General features: G+C 42.2%; 1 protein-coding gene and 1 long non-coding RNA gene across 2 annotated transcripts; one reads left to right on the top strand and one right to left on the bottom strand.

The window, feature by feature from the left end:
• Nucleotides 1-3,503: 3,503 nt before the first annotated feature.
• LOC134485930 (uncharacterized) lies at nucleotides 3,504-11,891 on the bottom strand. The gene is made up of 3 exons (XR_010064340.1): nucleotides 11,333-11,891; nucleotides 7,748-7,911; nucleotides 3,504-4,361 (listed from the first exon to the last, which is right to left on the bottom strand). It is a non-coding gene; the product is annotated as an uncharacterized LOC134485930 (long non-coding RNA).
• Nucleotides 5,288-12,197, top strand: Fgb (fibrinogen beta chain). Its single transcript, NM_020071.2, has 8 exons — nucleotides 5,288-5,406; nucleotides 8,068-8,259; nucleotides 8,702-8,885; nucleotides 9,811-10,038; nucleotides 10,550-10,663; nucleotides 10,978-11,103; nucleotides 11,401-11,686; nucleotides 11,869-12,197. The coding sequence occupies exons 1-8, from the start codon at nucleotides 5,329-5,331 to the stop codon at nucleotides 12,098-12,100; spliced, it is 1,440 nt and encodes a 479-aa protein (NP_064456.2). The 5' UTR covers nucleotides 5,288-5,328; the 3' UTR covers nucleotides 12,101-12,197.
• Nucleotides 12,198-15,281: the final 3,084 nt, after the last annotated feature.

Here is a 15,281-nt window from a genome sequence, read left to right as displayed (position 1 = left end):
GCCAACCGCGCATGCGTATTGGCAACCCGCCGCGCAGGGGTCGAGGGGTGGAGTCTAGCGGTGGAGGGCGGAAGCTAGGCGGAGTTGCGCGGAGACTCGTGGCGAAGAGTAGGATCTAGGCAGCTGCTGGGCGGGACTGGGCGGGGTTTGGGGCGGGGAGGGGCGGGTCTCGGCGGAACTGGGCGGAGTCCCCTGGCTGAGGGCGGAGCTTCCAGCCGGAGCGAAGGGAGCGCGGGCCTTAAAGCCCTGTTTAGGGGAGGTACTTGTTTCCGGAAGCTAAGTGCTGCTTAGAGATTCTAAGCAAGCCGTTTTTCAGAAACCATTGGGAACTTAAGTTGTTTTTACTTTATTTGACCTGATGCTAAACTGTTGACGTTTTGTGTTTCACCCAGATAAAATCTGTGGCTTACGTTCGATCGTTTCCAAGTGTTTTCTATATTGATGTAGTTGCTATTTGTGATCTTAAATAAGGCATTTTCACTGATTGTGCATCTTCCTGAACTGTGATTAAGTTCAATGATCCCGTCCTCAGAGAGTACTGCGAATACTTTGAGAAGGGTGAAAATGTAGCGCAGGTATAGCAATGTGAGCCAGTGCTCTCATTCAAATTCAAATATTTTAATTCATAATTATTCACTCAAATTCAAATATTTTAATTCATGAAAACATGAAGGTCGCATTTTTAGCCTGAAAACAGTCATTTCCGTCCTTTTAGTTTGAGCCTTAACTCCTGAGCCGTCTTTGTAGCTAGCCCACAAGTAGGCATTTCTAAATTTAAATGTGAGTTTAGTCAAAGGATCTTATTTTCTGTAAAAGTGGTCAACGTTTGTATACTTTGCAAGAAAATATTAATAACCTAGAAAAGAACATTTTAAATCACAAAACACTAAGGAAATGTTAGAAAGACCTTAACATATCTATGTTAATATGACTACTAGACAGCTCTCATTAAACTTGTTAGATAGTCATCCTGAACACAACTTATGGACAAGGCTCACAACAGCCATCTTAGAGGTAACCACACTAGGTTTTGCTTTTCTTATAACTCTCGAATTATGTCACCCATGTGAAAATTACCTTCTTGGCTTAATAAGGACCTTAAGTGACCCTATTATCTAGTTATGAGATCCATAAATCACATATATCGTAGGCAGATTTCTTGTTCACATAGGAACCTGTGTTCTTCTTGTTTGCTATGGCCTCCCTCCTCCTATTTCCTTGTTTTTGAAGAGATCCAGGATCTTTGGCTGGTTAAGAATTCTAGCCCAGAGGTGTTGGCACATGCCTTTAATCCCAGTACTGGCAGAGGTAGTCTGATTTCTGCGTTCCAGGACAGCTGGGACCAGAACTACGCAGAGGAAAAAACAAAAGAACAAACAAAAAGAGTAAGATGGACATATCTTTAAAAATAAAACCCTGTGCTGGCTGGCTAAGATATAGACTGTAGATGTCGCCATTGCGAGCCGCCTTATATAGACAGTAGATGTCACTATGGCTCTTCATTTGTGCGCAGAGGATTTTTTTTCTTTAAGCAAGCATGACTAAATTTTGATAGATATAGATATGAATGCTACATTCGTTTGTGTGAAAATGATCGTGCAGATTTTAAGGAAAGCCTTTCTTCATTGACCAAGCTGCTTTTTCATTCAGCAATGCAAATGTGTTCAATTTCCTTCAATTGTCGTACCCTTGGCTGTTGAGCAATGATGGGTGAGGTAGTGTGGGGCCCTGCACGACTGGGACAACCAGAGGGCCTGGCAGATTTAACTGAAGAGTCAAAAGCCTAAGCAGAGACCTGTTACCGCTACTGACCTGCAATAGCTGAGCCTTCTCTCTGCAAGGGTGCTGTGAATGGGCCATCCAGCCAATGGACCCGAATCTCTGCTTAATTCCTTTACAGATTTTAACTTGCTTAAGAGGCTCTGATAGGGCCAGCGTGGGGGTAAGGCTAGCATAGCCACTGTTGGTCACCTGAAGTGTGCATCATACTGACAGGACCACCATAGCCCCACTCCTGAACTCCAAAGATGGTCACTAAACCTCTGTGGTGTTCTTGCTCTTGCTCCTGTGATCTGTATCTGGTCAAATAAGAGAATGCCCTCTTGTCCCTGCTCCCCAGGCTCCTTCCTTATCAGCTACACATAAAGATCAACAGAGGGAACAACAGAGGAAGCTGTCAGCAGAGATAGTGGCCTCCTACTCTTTATCCCTGCCACAGGCCCTTCCTACCACAGGTCTCCAAGCCGCACTGTTCTGATGTTTGTGCTACAGGTTCAGCTTGGCCTTCACCTCTTGCTCTTAAGTTGTAGTTAAGGGAAACCTGCTATAGAGACTAATGCCTGTAATGTTTGCAATCGTATGCCGTGTAGACAGGCAGATCACTGGTATGTCTTCTCTGTTTGTTCATGCATACACTCAGAACAGATAGGAAACACGCCAGGTGTAAGATGTGTGATACAAGCGCTCGTTGCTACTCAGCTCCTACTTGCAAGTTTCAGAAGCCATTTTCATTTCAGTGTCCATTCGCCCTCCAAAGGTTGATACCCAAGTCACCGCAAAAGTCTCCCCTCACTCTGCATGGTTCAGTACAGGTTGCTGTGGCTGACTTCTATTTCCAGTCTTTCCCCACAGACTCATGGTCCTTGTCTCCTTTGTTCACCTAACTATCCCACCTGCCACAGAGGTGGAACTCAAAATGGCTGCTTAGCCCAAAGTGTCTCGTGTTGTACAGTCTTTTGGGCCTCACATGAACTGAAAAAAAAGTCACAAGAAGAAGTGTCTTGATAATTGGGGGGGGGTCACAATTATTTTGTCTTTAGTGCCAGGAAGCACTGAACAGAATGGGTCATCTGATTTCTCTGTCACTGATTGACTGCCCTTGACTTACAAAACAAGATCAACTAATGTGAGGAACGCCGAATTATTGGCTTAGCAAACAGCACTCCCTTCCCTCTCAACCAATGACAGCGGAGTGCAAAAACACTTAAGTATTTCAGTATATTTCTTCTCCTTGAAATGGAGTAGTCTGCATGGGTCTATTAGACAACTCAGAGTGCTGCTTAACTAGCTATAACTCTAGAGGGGGAAAAAAAGGTTACAAGGTATCACCTACATCTGTCACATGGGCAGGAACATCCACGCACACCCTATATACCAGACTGAAAATTGTGAATGAAAGAAAGAGGCAAGAATGAGTGTGCCCACCAGAGACACTGTGATAACCATACATGAACTGGTCCCAAACAGCAGCAACAGCAAACGGAAGGTACAGGCAAAATTCTATACCTTGAACATAAATCCCACCAGGTACTGTGGTTTGACGGGCACAGAACATGGCCTGTTGAGTTACAGACTCGGTCAAGTCTGGTACCAGCACTTGCTACCTCTGTGTCTGTGGGTAGTTGACCTAGCCTCTGAGCCTCACTGAGCCTCGATTTCATCATCTGTACAAGGTAGTTGTTTTCAGAATTAAGTAGGATAAATGAACACTGGCTAGGCACGTATCCGTGAATGTCAGTTTGTTTATTCCATGACTGTTGATTTGAATGCCTTGCTCCTCGGTATATTTCAGCCCCTCCCACACTGCCTGTCCCTTCGAGGGCCCAGAGGCACTGTGCGGGGAATGACTGTTAAGCTAGGTCTAAGCAGCATGAAGAGGTAGCTGAAGGATCTTTCATGTTGAACAAGATCTGCCTTATATACACAGAGATACTATAAATGCACAGGCTGACATAGTGGCTGGCACTATCATAGGAGATAACCTGTCAGAGACTGGAAATATAATAATACCATACATCTCAAAAGCATGTTTGATCTTCTTCAACATAGTTCTTCTAACATCAGCAAAAATATGTGTCACAGAGATGAAATCCTACCCATATCATTAGGATGCATTTTTTAAAAATCAATTATATTTTCAAGGTTTATCCTCATATCTTCTTTTGATTAATGCACATGTAGAAACTTACTGTCAGATTATATATTTCTCTTAAAAAAATTAAAGATTCCCACGTATGCTTAGTCATCCTGACAAATGAAGCACACTTTTAGAAACAAATCATTGTTTTCCTGTCAGCCTTCGTTTCAACAGTCTAAGTTAAAAGGATTTGACATACTGTACTGTCAAGAGAAGAAACTTGTCATTTCTGCTTTTGCAACATTGTTTAAAACGCTCTTGTGATGCAACCTCAGATCACTGGCTTTCATCCTTACAAGAAGATTTTGTAAAGTTGACGAGAATGCTTCACTTGCCATACAAAGCCCAGAAATATTTCTGAGTGAATGCTCTTGCTGGAACGTGAGTTGTTGACTCTGGATCTCCCCTTGATTTGTGTAGGCAGAGGAGGGCTTGATTCTCGCTACTGCGGAGAAATGAACAGATGAGACAGAATCGGTGGCTTATGAGAAATGACAAAGAAAATAGGCCACATTTACTGTAGGCCAGACTAACTGAACGAGACATATGAAGACTTCACATATGTTAAAATGATACCTACCATCTCATACTAATATAACACAAAATAAGCCATATAGCATAATAATATGAAGTGCTAACTGTGTATTCCATTATAATGTAATCTTGATTGGGGATCTATAATTTATTGATATCATAATAGTGTTTAAGAGTTATTAAATAATTTAACCACTGAATAAAGGACAAAGTACAAAAGCCAGTCAGGACAGAAATAAAAGAGCACCCTGGGCTTTTTACCCGCCCCCCATTCTATGATGTTTGTCTATCACAGCAGAGAAGGATGACTATTTTATAATCATGATTAACGTCTAGAAGAATAGAGAGACCATGATGCTACACTAACCCTTCACTTCAACAGCCTCTTTCAAAAGTGCACATGCAGCTGCCTCAGAGCCTGAGCCTGCATGAATCTCTTTACTGAGGTCATAGTTTCACGGAGCCCCTTCTGGGTAGGACAAACGGCCTCATTTAAATTAAACCTTTTCCTTACACATCCTTTGCGAACTCCTGTAGCATTCACAACGATAGGGGCTGACATGGGGCTCTTTTCAGAATGTCCCTGTTTCCCATCATTGGCTCTGACTCAATGATTCGAAGAACGTCCTGTGTCCACATAAGGCCAGCAGTGAGGAAGAGCTGTCTGATGGGTAAACAAGGCTTGCTGGGAAGATGTTGCTCAAATGATAAAACGGTTCAGCCAACAAGTGAACCAAACTGTCAAATATTAACTAAAGGGAGGTAACCATTCCTGAAGCCATGCCCGTGAAAGGACCCGTTATATATAGGATCGACAGTCTCCCAGCTAGGTCTGCAGGCAAAGGGCAACTGCTTGGAATTTCAGAAAATCTGAAACCATGAGGCATCTATGGCTGCTGCTCCTGTCTGTTTCCTTAGTTCAAACTCAAGCTGCAACTACTGACTCCGATAAAGTGGTGATTTATTTTTATATAGATATCATAGTGCCAATAATATTAATGTAAAACTGTACATTATGTATATTATATATTCAGTTCTATTGACCTGGATATATGAAAGTCGCATGTTATTTTCTGGCTGATTCACTTTCATTTCTCCAGGGTGAAGATGGCTTAGCTAATGGTAGATGTGTTTTTTTCTGTCTTGTTATTCTAATGCTATCGACTTTTACTTAGTTCTTGCGGTACATTATTATAATTATAATGATAAATTTTTTAACCTATAGGCTTTATGATTACCATCATAAAGATTAGTATTTTGAAAGTCAAAAAACTGCTGTAGATTGTTTGCTCTTTGCTGAATAAGATAATATATATAACTCCTGAGGTTACTGAGTATGGGTAATAATTATAATATTAAAATCAGAAAATAAAATTTGGGTGTTTTCAGATTAGAAAATTACAACAGAGGCAGTATTTTTAGTTATCGATATATATAGCACAACCTTCTCACTTGTAAAAACGGTTTTATTCATGTTATCTATCTATATTTTTTTTGAGACAGGATTTCATTTGTAGCTCCAATTGGCCTCAAATTCATGCCAATCCTCCTGCCTCAACTTGTTTGTTTGTTTGAGACAGGGTTGTACTGTGTAGCTCTGGCTGGCCTGAAACTGTTTAACCCCAGGCTGGCCTCCAACTCACAGTGATCTGCTGGCCGCTAACTCCCTAGTGTGGGGGTTAAAGGCCTGGGCTCCTGGCTTGTCTCATCTTCTTCCTTGCTCTTACTACAGACTTGAGCCACCACACTCAGTCCAAGTGTCACTTCTACCAACTTATTACCAGCATTATTTCCATGTCATAAAAATTAGAAGTACATTTAAGAAAAATAGTTTAAATTCTGTTACTGACTGTATCCGGATGAAACTGTAGTGTAGTGAGTATATTATGTACAGTAGAAATCAAAATGCACATCAGTATTGCAATGGGCTGACTCACTGTGGCCCATTTAGATTGAAGGGCATGTAAGCATTCAGATTATTTGATAATACAAATAAGAGGAAAAGAATCTGGGTTTGGTAAGAAAAATTTAAAGGATGTTTTGGTTACATTTTCATAAATTACTTCAAAAATGCTTTCAGATTCTTACTAAATTAATCCTTTAGATTAAGCTCCCATGTGCGTTTCCTGTCTTTAATTATTTCTGTAATAGCTCTTTCCTGTTTGTCTCCATTGGTTCCTTCAGTATTTGTCATTTATTTTTTCTCGTGAAGCCAGACAACCTCACCTCTGTACAACATTCTAAAACAAGCCAGTAGTTTCCTTTCCATAACTGTGTTTGCAGTGAACAAAGTCACATTTCATTAAGTTTGCATTGGAGCAGACAAGCCCTGATGAAGATCATGGCTTTAATATGAAATATGTATATCCTCATGAATGTTCACTCATTAAAAATATAGTATATATACCTATACCTACACACACACACACACACACACACACACACTCACACACACACACACAAAGGGGAGGGGTGAGATTAATTAGTAACTAGGCAAGGGACTGCAGTCAGACTATTAGGGTTTCAATTTCCTCACCTCCTCCCTGAATGTAATGTAATGTCTTAATGAACAAATGACAGTAAAATGCAGCTCGTGTGGTGACAACTGCAGGAGAGCACAGCTACTATTTCAGGCTTTCTTGCTTCCTCATCTGCAAATACGACCCTCAGAGGAAAAGCACTGAAACACTGGTTAACATATTTAATCCATGTCAACCTTCATATTGGCTCACGCCTCTTCCACTTGGCCACCCTTTTAAGGAGTTTTAAATTAGCAAACAGTCTTTAATGCAGTCTGTAAACTCTGGAAATTACTTGAAGTGTGGGAATAGCATTATGTCTGATAACAAATGAAAGGAGTTGCAAGAGAATGGCTTAAATCATTTTGTTGAAAATTGAAACAGTGGAGACGTATCTTTGACCTGTGGCCACGATGGAGATAGTAATAAGAACTTGACCCAAGTTCAGTTTTAAAGGTATTGAAGGTTTAAAAATAGTCTTTACAATAGCTTCATAAGGGAAATGCAAGCCAGGGTTGTTCTTACTTTCTGAATGAGGAAAACCGAGTCATGAGTAAAGTAACTTGGTTGTGACAAGACTGGAACCCACGCAATACCTTATCCACACCATCTTAATTCTCTAGAACACGTTAGGGTCAATTACTGTCTTATTACTAATAGTTCTTCTTTAAACAGACCATCTTGTCCCAAATATGATCATATGAGACTCAGCCCTGATCATCAATTTATAAAAGCTAAAACTTGGGGAAATGATTACCAACTGAAGGAATTTACTTACCCAGGTGGCATGAGAATCTTCTTTCTGATAGTCTAGATTCCTGACAGGTCTGTGTATTCCAAAGCTTAAATCTTACAATCTAGAGTTGATTTGTCTTAGCCCCATGCCCACGCCTTCCTCATAAAAGCTTTACGCAGTAGTCTTGTGTGTCTTCAATCCTCCATCTGCTTAAAGAGACATAAATCACCCAATGGAGCCAGTGGAAAGTCCTGGAGCAAACAGACAGGGTCGTGCCACCTCAGGAACAAAGCATGAATGTGGAATAGTCATCTCTCACGGTCTCTCTAACCTTGCATTGCGGCCCTGCCTGGTTTCTGCAGGACCTCTCGATTGCCCGTGGTCATCGACCTGTTGACAGGAGAAAGGAAGAGCCTCCTAGCCTAAGACCTGCCCCTCCTCCTATCAGCGGAGGTGGCTATCGAGCCCGTCCAGCCAAAGTTGATGCAGGTCAGAAGAAAGTGGAACGAAAACCCCCTGATGCAGGAGGCTGTGTTCACGGTGACGGAGACATGGTAGGGGCACTCGTGGTTTTTGCACAGTGGGTCTCCAGTGCAGAAAAAGCTTAATATTTCATAGACCAACATTCTCTATCTTTCTGTTTTGCATATTTAAGAATTGAAATTCAAAATACGAACTCTATAGAGTCCCTTTTTCGTACTTAACCATCCTTTATTGGGCTTTTGAGTCTGGTTGCCTTTACTTTTGTATGTTGCCTGCTTCCTTCATTGGAGTAGGTAAGCTTTTCATAGCCTGATCCCATCCCCGTTCTCCCCCTATAGTAAAGACCATTTCTGTTCTTTATAAGCATTCACTGACCATTCTAAAGTTTTGATCCTCCATGAAGAAAATGGAATATCAAGTTTTTAAATTAACTCATGAGATCACAGAAGTCTCCCAAATGTGCATTTTAAACACATATCTACGTCTCTAAATCCTCCTATTTTTGGTTTACAGGGAGTGCTATGTCCTACAGGGTGTGAGTTGCGTCAAACTTTGCTAAACCACGAAAGGCCAATCAAAAACAGTATTGCTGAGTTAAATAGCAACATAAACTCTGTTTCTGAGACCTCTTCGGTCACCTTTCAGTACCTGACTCTGCTGAAAGACATGTGGAAAAAGAAGCAGGCACAAGTTAAAGGTAGCCATCGTGGTGGTGGTGGGGTTCTACCTAACTCATGAAATTGAAACTGTTAACGGTGTATATGCAGTCGTACACAGTTATATCATCCTGGGTTGACCAGCACTTGCTGTGATTTCTGTCTGTCCCCGCTTATCCTGGGCCTTCCTTCAGGCACATTCATGTATAGTTTGCCAGATAAGCAAGCGTTCCTTAAGTATTAGTCTTGGTACCACTTTCACTACAATTACTTTCTTTGAGAAATGTCACTGTGGGTTCTTATTTTCAGTCTATTAGACATTTGTCTTGTGACTCAGAAGATAACATGTATGGGCTAAAAACTTAGCATTGGTAAGTATCATCCCTGAGGCTATTGAATATGAGAAAGGTCAGTGTGATGTTAATCTGCAAACAGTGACATCTGGCATGCAAATCTTGGGGGCTACGGGCCTGGTGAGTTTTGGCATCAGTCGGCATGTCAGCATGGCACAGGCTTTTCAGAGAGCGGCTCACCCAAGTGTAGACCCTTAGTAATTAAAAGAATTCAGAAGTGTTCTTGCAAATCCCAAGGCTTTGCAGTATTCATGAGGTGTGCGAATGCCAACTACCTGGGCTCTGCAATGCTATATGTTGAGATGGAGTCTTCGATACTGCTCCCCAAAGTAAGACACGACATGGTTCCTTACCATCTACAATCTCATAGATGTGTACCTAGGGCAAATCGCTGAAGTAGTAGTTGGGCTACATGCCAATTTATACATGCCGTGAAACAAACAAACAAGCAAACAAACAAAATGCCTCTAGAGTTCAGCAGTCACAGTGGCTTAATGGCGCTCCAACATATATTAGTTTTTTCTCAGAAAATTAAAATCTTATTTATGTAGTTAGATACACCTTTATAGGCAAAAAAAATGTTGACCACTCCTGTATTGTTTTGGCTTTCCAGATAATGAAAATGTCATAAATGAGTATTCCTCCATTTTGGAAGACCAGAAATTATATATTGATGAGACTGTGAACGATAATATCCCCCTTAATCTTCGTGTGCTCCGCTCAATCCTGGAGGACCTGAGAAGCAAAATACAAAAATTGGAGTCTGACATCTCAGCTCAGACGGAATACTGCCACACTCCATGCACCGTCAACTGCAACATCCCGGTGGTGTCTGGGAAAGGTAACTAGTTAGTAAATGTATTTCCATCGAGTTGCAGAAGATCGAACCTTCTCGAAACATAGGGAGTAGAAAGTGAACAGAGTAGCTTTTCCCCAACAGAGTGTAATGATAGTCTAGCATGTCATGGCTATATCTTGGGTGTGTTGTATTCTGCCTCGATTGGCGACTCCTCCTGGCTCTGCTGAGCAGATTAGAATATGAGGTGGGTGTTCCAGGGGTCTCTAATGTGTGTATGCATGTGTTTGGGTGAACAGATGACGGGGCTGTGGAAAGATGTGCTCTATTTGTAGGAACAGTAGATGAAAGGACCTCTGTGGTTCACTTGATAGAATTCCTCAAAACTTAGTTTGATTTCCAGTAACAAGAAGGCCCAACTTCTCAAGCGTTATGCTCAAATGTTTGTGATAAAATGGTCCTCTGTACCCAGTGGAACAATCGGTTATGTTCAAGAACGAATAGCTGTGGGCTCTGTTAACGTCCCTGAACATAATGCATCCTTGTATTCTTGCAGAGTGTGAAGAGATCATTCGGAAGGGAGGTGAGACATCCGAAATGTATCTCATTCAGCCTGACACCTCCAGCAAACCATACAGAGTGTACTGCGACATGAAGACCGAAAACGGAGGTAAGCAATACCCGGGACCGACCTGTCATTCTGTAATGGATGCCGTGAAACAAGGCTGAGCTCTCATACCGGTGGCGAGGAACCACTTGAGTTGAGAGAAGCTTGCTGCGTGCATTAAGGTGCCGTGCAGTGCTTGATATTTCCAAATGTTTAAGAGTTCTCCCTTCATGCTTATTTCCTTATCACATGTACGTGGAGAACCGACTATAAGGAGGCATAGAGTAAAATAAAATGGCAGTGAATTCAGACTTTTCCTTCCAGAGTAGTAGTATTACTGGTTACCTTTAGGCTAATTTTATTCCTCTCAACTAAAGGATGGACGGTCATACAGAACCGTCAGGATGGCAGCGTCGACTTTGGCAGGAAATGGGACCCATACAAAAAAGGATTTGGAAATATTGCAACCAACGAAGATACGAAGAAGTACTGTGGCTTGCCAGGTAAAGACTGCAAGTGAAAAATCAAATCCTTCTGTTTTAGTGAGTTTTTTTTCCTTTATCAATAACATCCATGACAGGGAATCTGTTTTTAGATTTTTAGGATGCCAATAGAAATTTAACTATGCACACATGCACACACAGACACAGACACAGACACACACACACACACACACACACACACACACACACACACTAAATATAAAAGCATTTAAATGTGGGAGCTAAATACCTGGGGGGAAGCAGTGCCTGGTTTCCAGAGGCTTCGCTCTTGCTGATGTTTATATCGATCCTCTCTAGGCGAATATTGGCTTGGCAATGATAAGATTAGCCAGCTCACCAGGATAGGACCCACAGAACTCCTAATCGAAATGGAGGACTGGAAAGGAGACAAGGTGAAGGCACACTATGGAGGCTTCACGGTGCAGACCGAGGCCAACAAGTACCAAGTGTCAGTGAACAAGTACAAAGGGACTGCTGGCAACGCCCTCATGGAAGGGGCCTCTCAGCTGGTGGGGGAGAACAGAACCATGACCATCCACAACGGCATGTTCTTCAGCACCTACGACAGGGACAACGATGGCTGGTAAGCTCCGAGGTCTTAGGCTTTACGTACTTAGGCTTTAGGTACTTGGGCTTTACGTACAGGACTCGAGGGAGAGAGTCCCCCACACAACTGAGTACGGTACTTTCTCGTGGGTATTCCCGGGAGATCTGAGTTGACAATGGTACTTGTATGGATCATAACTCAAACTCATCTCCTTTCAGGGTAACTACAGATCCAAGAAAGCAGTGCTCAAAAGAAGATGGCGGCGGCTGGTGGTATAACAGATGCCATGCAGCCAATCCGAATGGCAGATACTACTGGGGTGGCCTTTACAGCTGGGACATGTCCAAGCACGGCACAGATGATGGTGTGGTGTGGATGAACTGGAAGGGATCGTGGTACTCCATGAGAAGGATGTCTATGAAGATCAGGCCCGTCTTCCCACAGCAATAGTCCCCCAAGCATAGACTTTCAGCCTTCTATGTCTGACATTTTTTACATTATGTTATTGGAATTTTCTTTGATACATTATATCCACTAATGCTCAAAACAATGGCTGAGTGTGTCTTTTTTTTTTTTTTTTTTTTTGGAATGATAAAGGATAAAGACATTGGAAACAGCACATGGATTTCCTTTGTATTCTTTTCATTTTAAAATTTTATTTTTATTACTTTTAATTATGTGAATATGTGTGGGTGCATGCAGGAGCCTGCAGAAACCAGAGGGGTCAGGTCTTCCCAGAGCTGGGGTTACAATGGTGGTGAGCCTTCTGATGCAGTTGTGGGGAAATGAAGCCATGCTTCATTTCTGAGCATCTCTCTGGGCCTCATTTATATTCTTCATTCAGAGAATAAAAAGGATGGTAATAAATGGTGATTCCATCTGATGGTGGAGCACTTCAGACCGAGCACTCCCAACACCACCCCCCCATCCCTTTTATCCAAAAGTGTCACACAAATGAAAGTTGATGTTTATAAGTCTGCTTTCAAAATCCTACTTATTCATGCAAGGTGTCTCACTAAAAATCTTTCTAACAGAATTATTACGTAAACCAGTCTCTGCCACTGTAAATTAATGTTTTCCTAATTTGTCATCCGCACTGTCAGGATTTGAATTTGTGGGGCAGGAAGGTACTTACAATTTCAAATGCCTAGTGAGCTGGCATTGAACATTGGAAACATCAAATGCCATGCTGTCCCGTGAGAAAGCAATGGCTCTGCCTGCCCTTCAAGAAGATCGCAAGGCCAGAGTCCAAGCAAGTAATTAGATGAAGCTGTCGTCACGTGCTTCCTGGTGAAATGGTGAACTAGGAGGCCGAGCTTGCCCATTGCCCTCGTGCGCCTGCGGAGAGCTTGTTCCTTAGGCAGCTCCACAGGAGGCGATGTGGAAGCGCGCTGTTTATTCTGTGTACTTCTCCCCAGGACACCCCGGCAGCACCTACTCCTTCAGAGAGTCCCACCCCAGGGCTCTTCTGTTGTCATGGCTACCTGCTTGCATGGCACTAAGTGTCCTGAGTCTCAGCTTCTTGATGTTCACTTAAATGAAGATTAATTTGCCTCTTTGAAATGCTTTCTCCTATGGCCTTGTCCCTTTATTTTTGCCTTGCCCTGTTGCCTTAGATTCTATCAGAGTCTATACCACACATGCTGATATCTTTTACATTGTCCAAAAGACAGACAACTCTGCCCAGCTGACCTGCCTGCTTACAGTCACCTCTCTATGATCGGTGACTGAATGCCTTGCCCTCAAATCCCATAGTTAGAGCCAAAACGATCATGAATGGCTCCCATTATGTCTCCTGCTCCTTTCATTACACGCCTGCATTTTTGTCACTAGGCACTCCATCATCCCAGTACAAATTAGTCCCTTATTTTTCCAATGGATTTATTGAGTTATAATTTATATGCACGGCAAAGTATCAAGTTTGATTCCCAGTGCTACAACACGCACACACACACACACACACACACACACACACACACACACACGCACACACACAGAGAGATAACAAAGCAAACAAAAGAACTGCCTACCTATGTTTGTATTAGTCACACTAAACCCAAATCTCTACACTGCACGTATGCTCACAGGCGAGCACACACACTCCCCTCATTCACAAGGGGCATTATTACAGCCATCACCTCCTAAACTTTCCTAGCGTCCCCTTGTGCATTTGTTCATTTCATTGTCTTAAGGTACCAACAATTGACACTAGGTCACTTTTAAGTGCACAAGTCCTGCACTCCTGTCTACAGGGGATCACAAGAATTCACTCAGTACTATAACGTCACACACATCAACCCTTCCCTTGCTCCCCTGCCCCATCCCACACTTGCCATCATTTTGTTGTGAAAATACAAAATAAAGAGACCGCTGTACGAAACACAGCTTTCTTAGAAAATGAAAAACAGAATTGATTTGGTGATCCAGCAATCCCACTCCTGAAAAAAACCATGCCCAGACACGTGAAGTTAAGGTCTTAAGGAGCCATCTGCATGGTCTACCTGGCCACGCCAAGCAGTGTGTTTCCCCCCTACACAAGCTGACAAAGCGCTGCCGATTTTGAACACCCCCCCCCCAGCCTCCCACCCCTGTCAACTGTTCACTCCTAGAACTTTCTAAAAGCCTTAGGAAATTGCTCATATTTTGACAATGAACACCAGCCAATTCTTTGTTTTGCTTCCCAAAGGAGCATTTTTTTTTCAACTTTTATTCCAGCATGAAAAGCTTGTAACTTCTAAACATTGAATGAATAAACCCCAAGAATTGCCAAGGCCTTAGATATTTATCCCTTTTTCATATGTTGTTTTTTAAATATATGCTTTATATAGGTTGTTTTTCTAATAAATGCACACACCTACACACATACACAACACACACACACACACACACATTCAAAATGCAGAATACTTGGAGGTGGAATTTTGAAACTACAAAAGTTCTTCGAATTAAGGCAGGTAGAAAAGCACAGTCCTCAGACCTTTGCTCTATCGCTTAGCAAACACAGAGGGCAGAATGAGTCCCTAGAGTCTAAAGTAAAGCCACAGTAATCTCACTAAAGCAGACACCTGATCTGATGGCCAGTTCTTAGTGCTCAAATAGCAGGAGTAGGTGGATCCTGGGTAATCTGTCTTGTGCAAATCTATCTTGCAAGCAGTGCTGAGATTAAAGGCCCAGGCCACCATGCTCACCTTAATCTATACACTTTGTAAAAACAGAAATTTCTGAACGCTAACCTGAATTTATTAAAAGACCCTCTGGTTTTCAATAAACACCCTCAAGGGTATCTCTTCCCTAGCTAGTAATCCCTACTTTCAGAATTACTGGTGTATTTATTAAAGGCTCTTTCCGTCCTTCTAACCTAATGTAGTTTTGGTTCGATGGTGGCCAAGGAGCACTGTTGAGCTCACAGCCATCCTTGAAGTTGCCGTAAGGGAGAACTGGGACTTAACATGTCTCTAAAGGGTGAAATCAGGTAACATTCACTTTACCTGTCAGGCTCATGTGCTTCTCTCATTCTAAATTTTAGTTCCTTTGAAGAATACCCATCAGTCATCTATAGATCTAAAACGACCACACCCTTCTTCTCCTCTCAGGTAAATGTGATCTAAGGGTGGCACTTCGCTTTTTGTTA

The sequence above is a fragment of the Rattus norvegicus genome, chromosome 2, assembly GCF_036323735.1.
Source record: "Rattus norvegicus strain BN/NHsdMcwi chromosome 2, GRCr8, whole genome shotgun sequence".
NCBI lineage: Eukaryota > Metazoa > Chordata > Mammalia > Rodentia > Muridae > Rattus > Rattus norvegicus.
The sequence above is the reverse complement of the archived record's forward strand: the minus strand, read 5'-3'. Positions and strand labels throughout refer to the sequence as shown.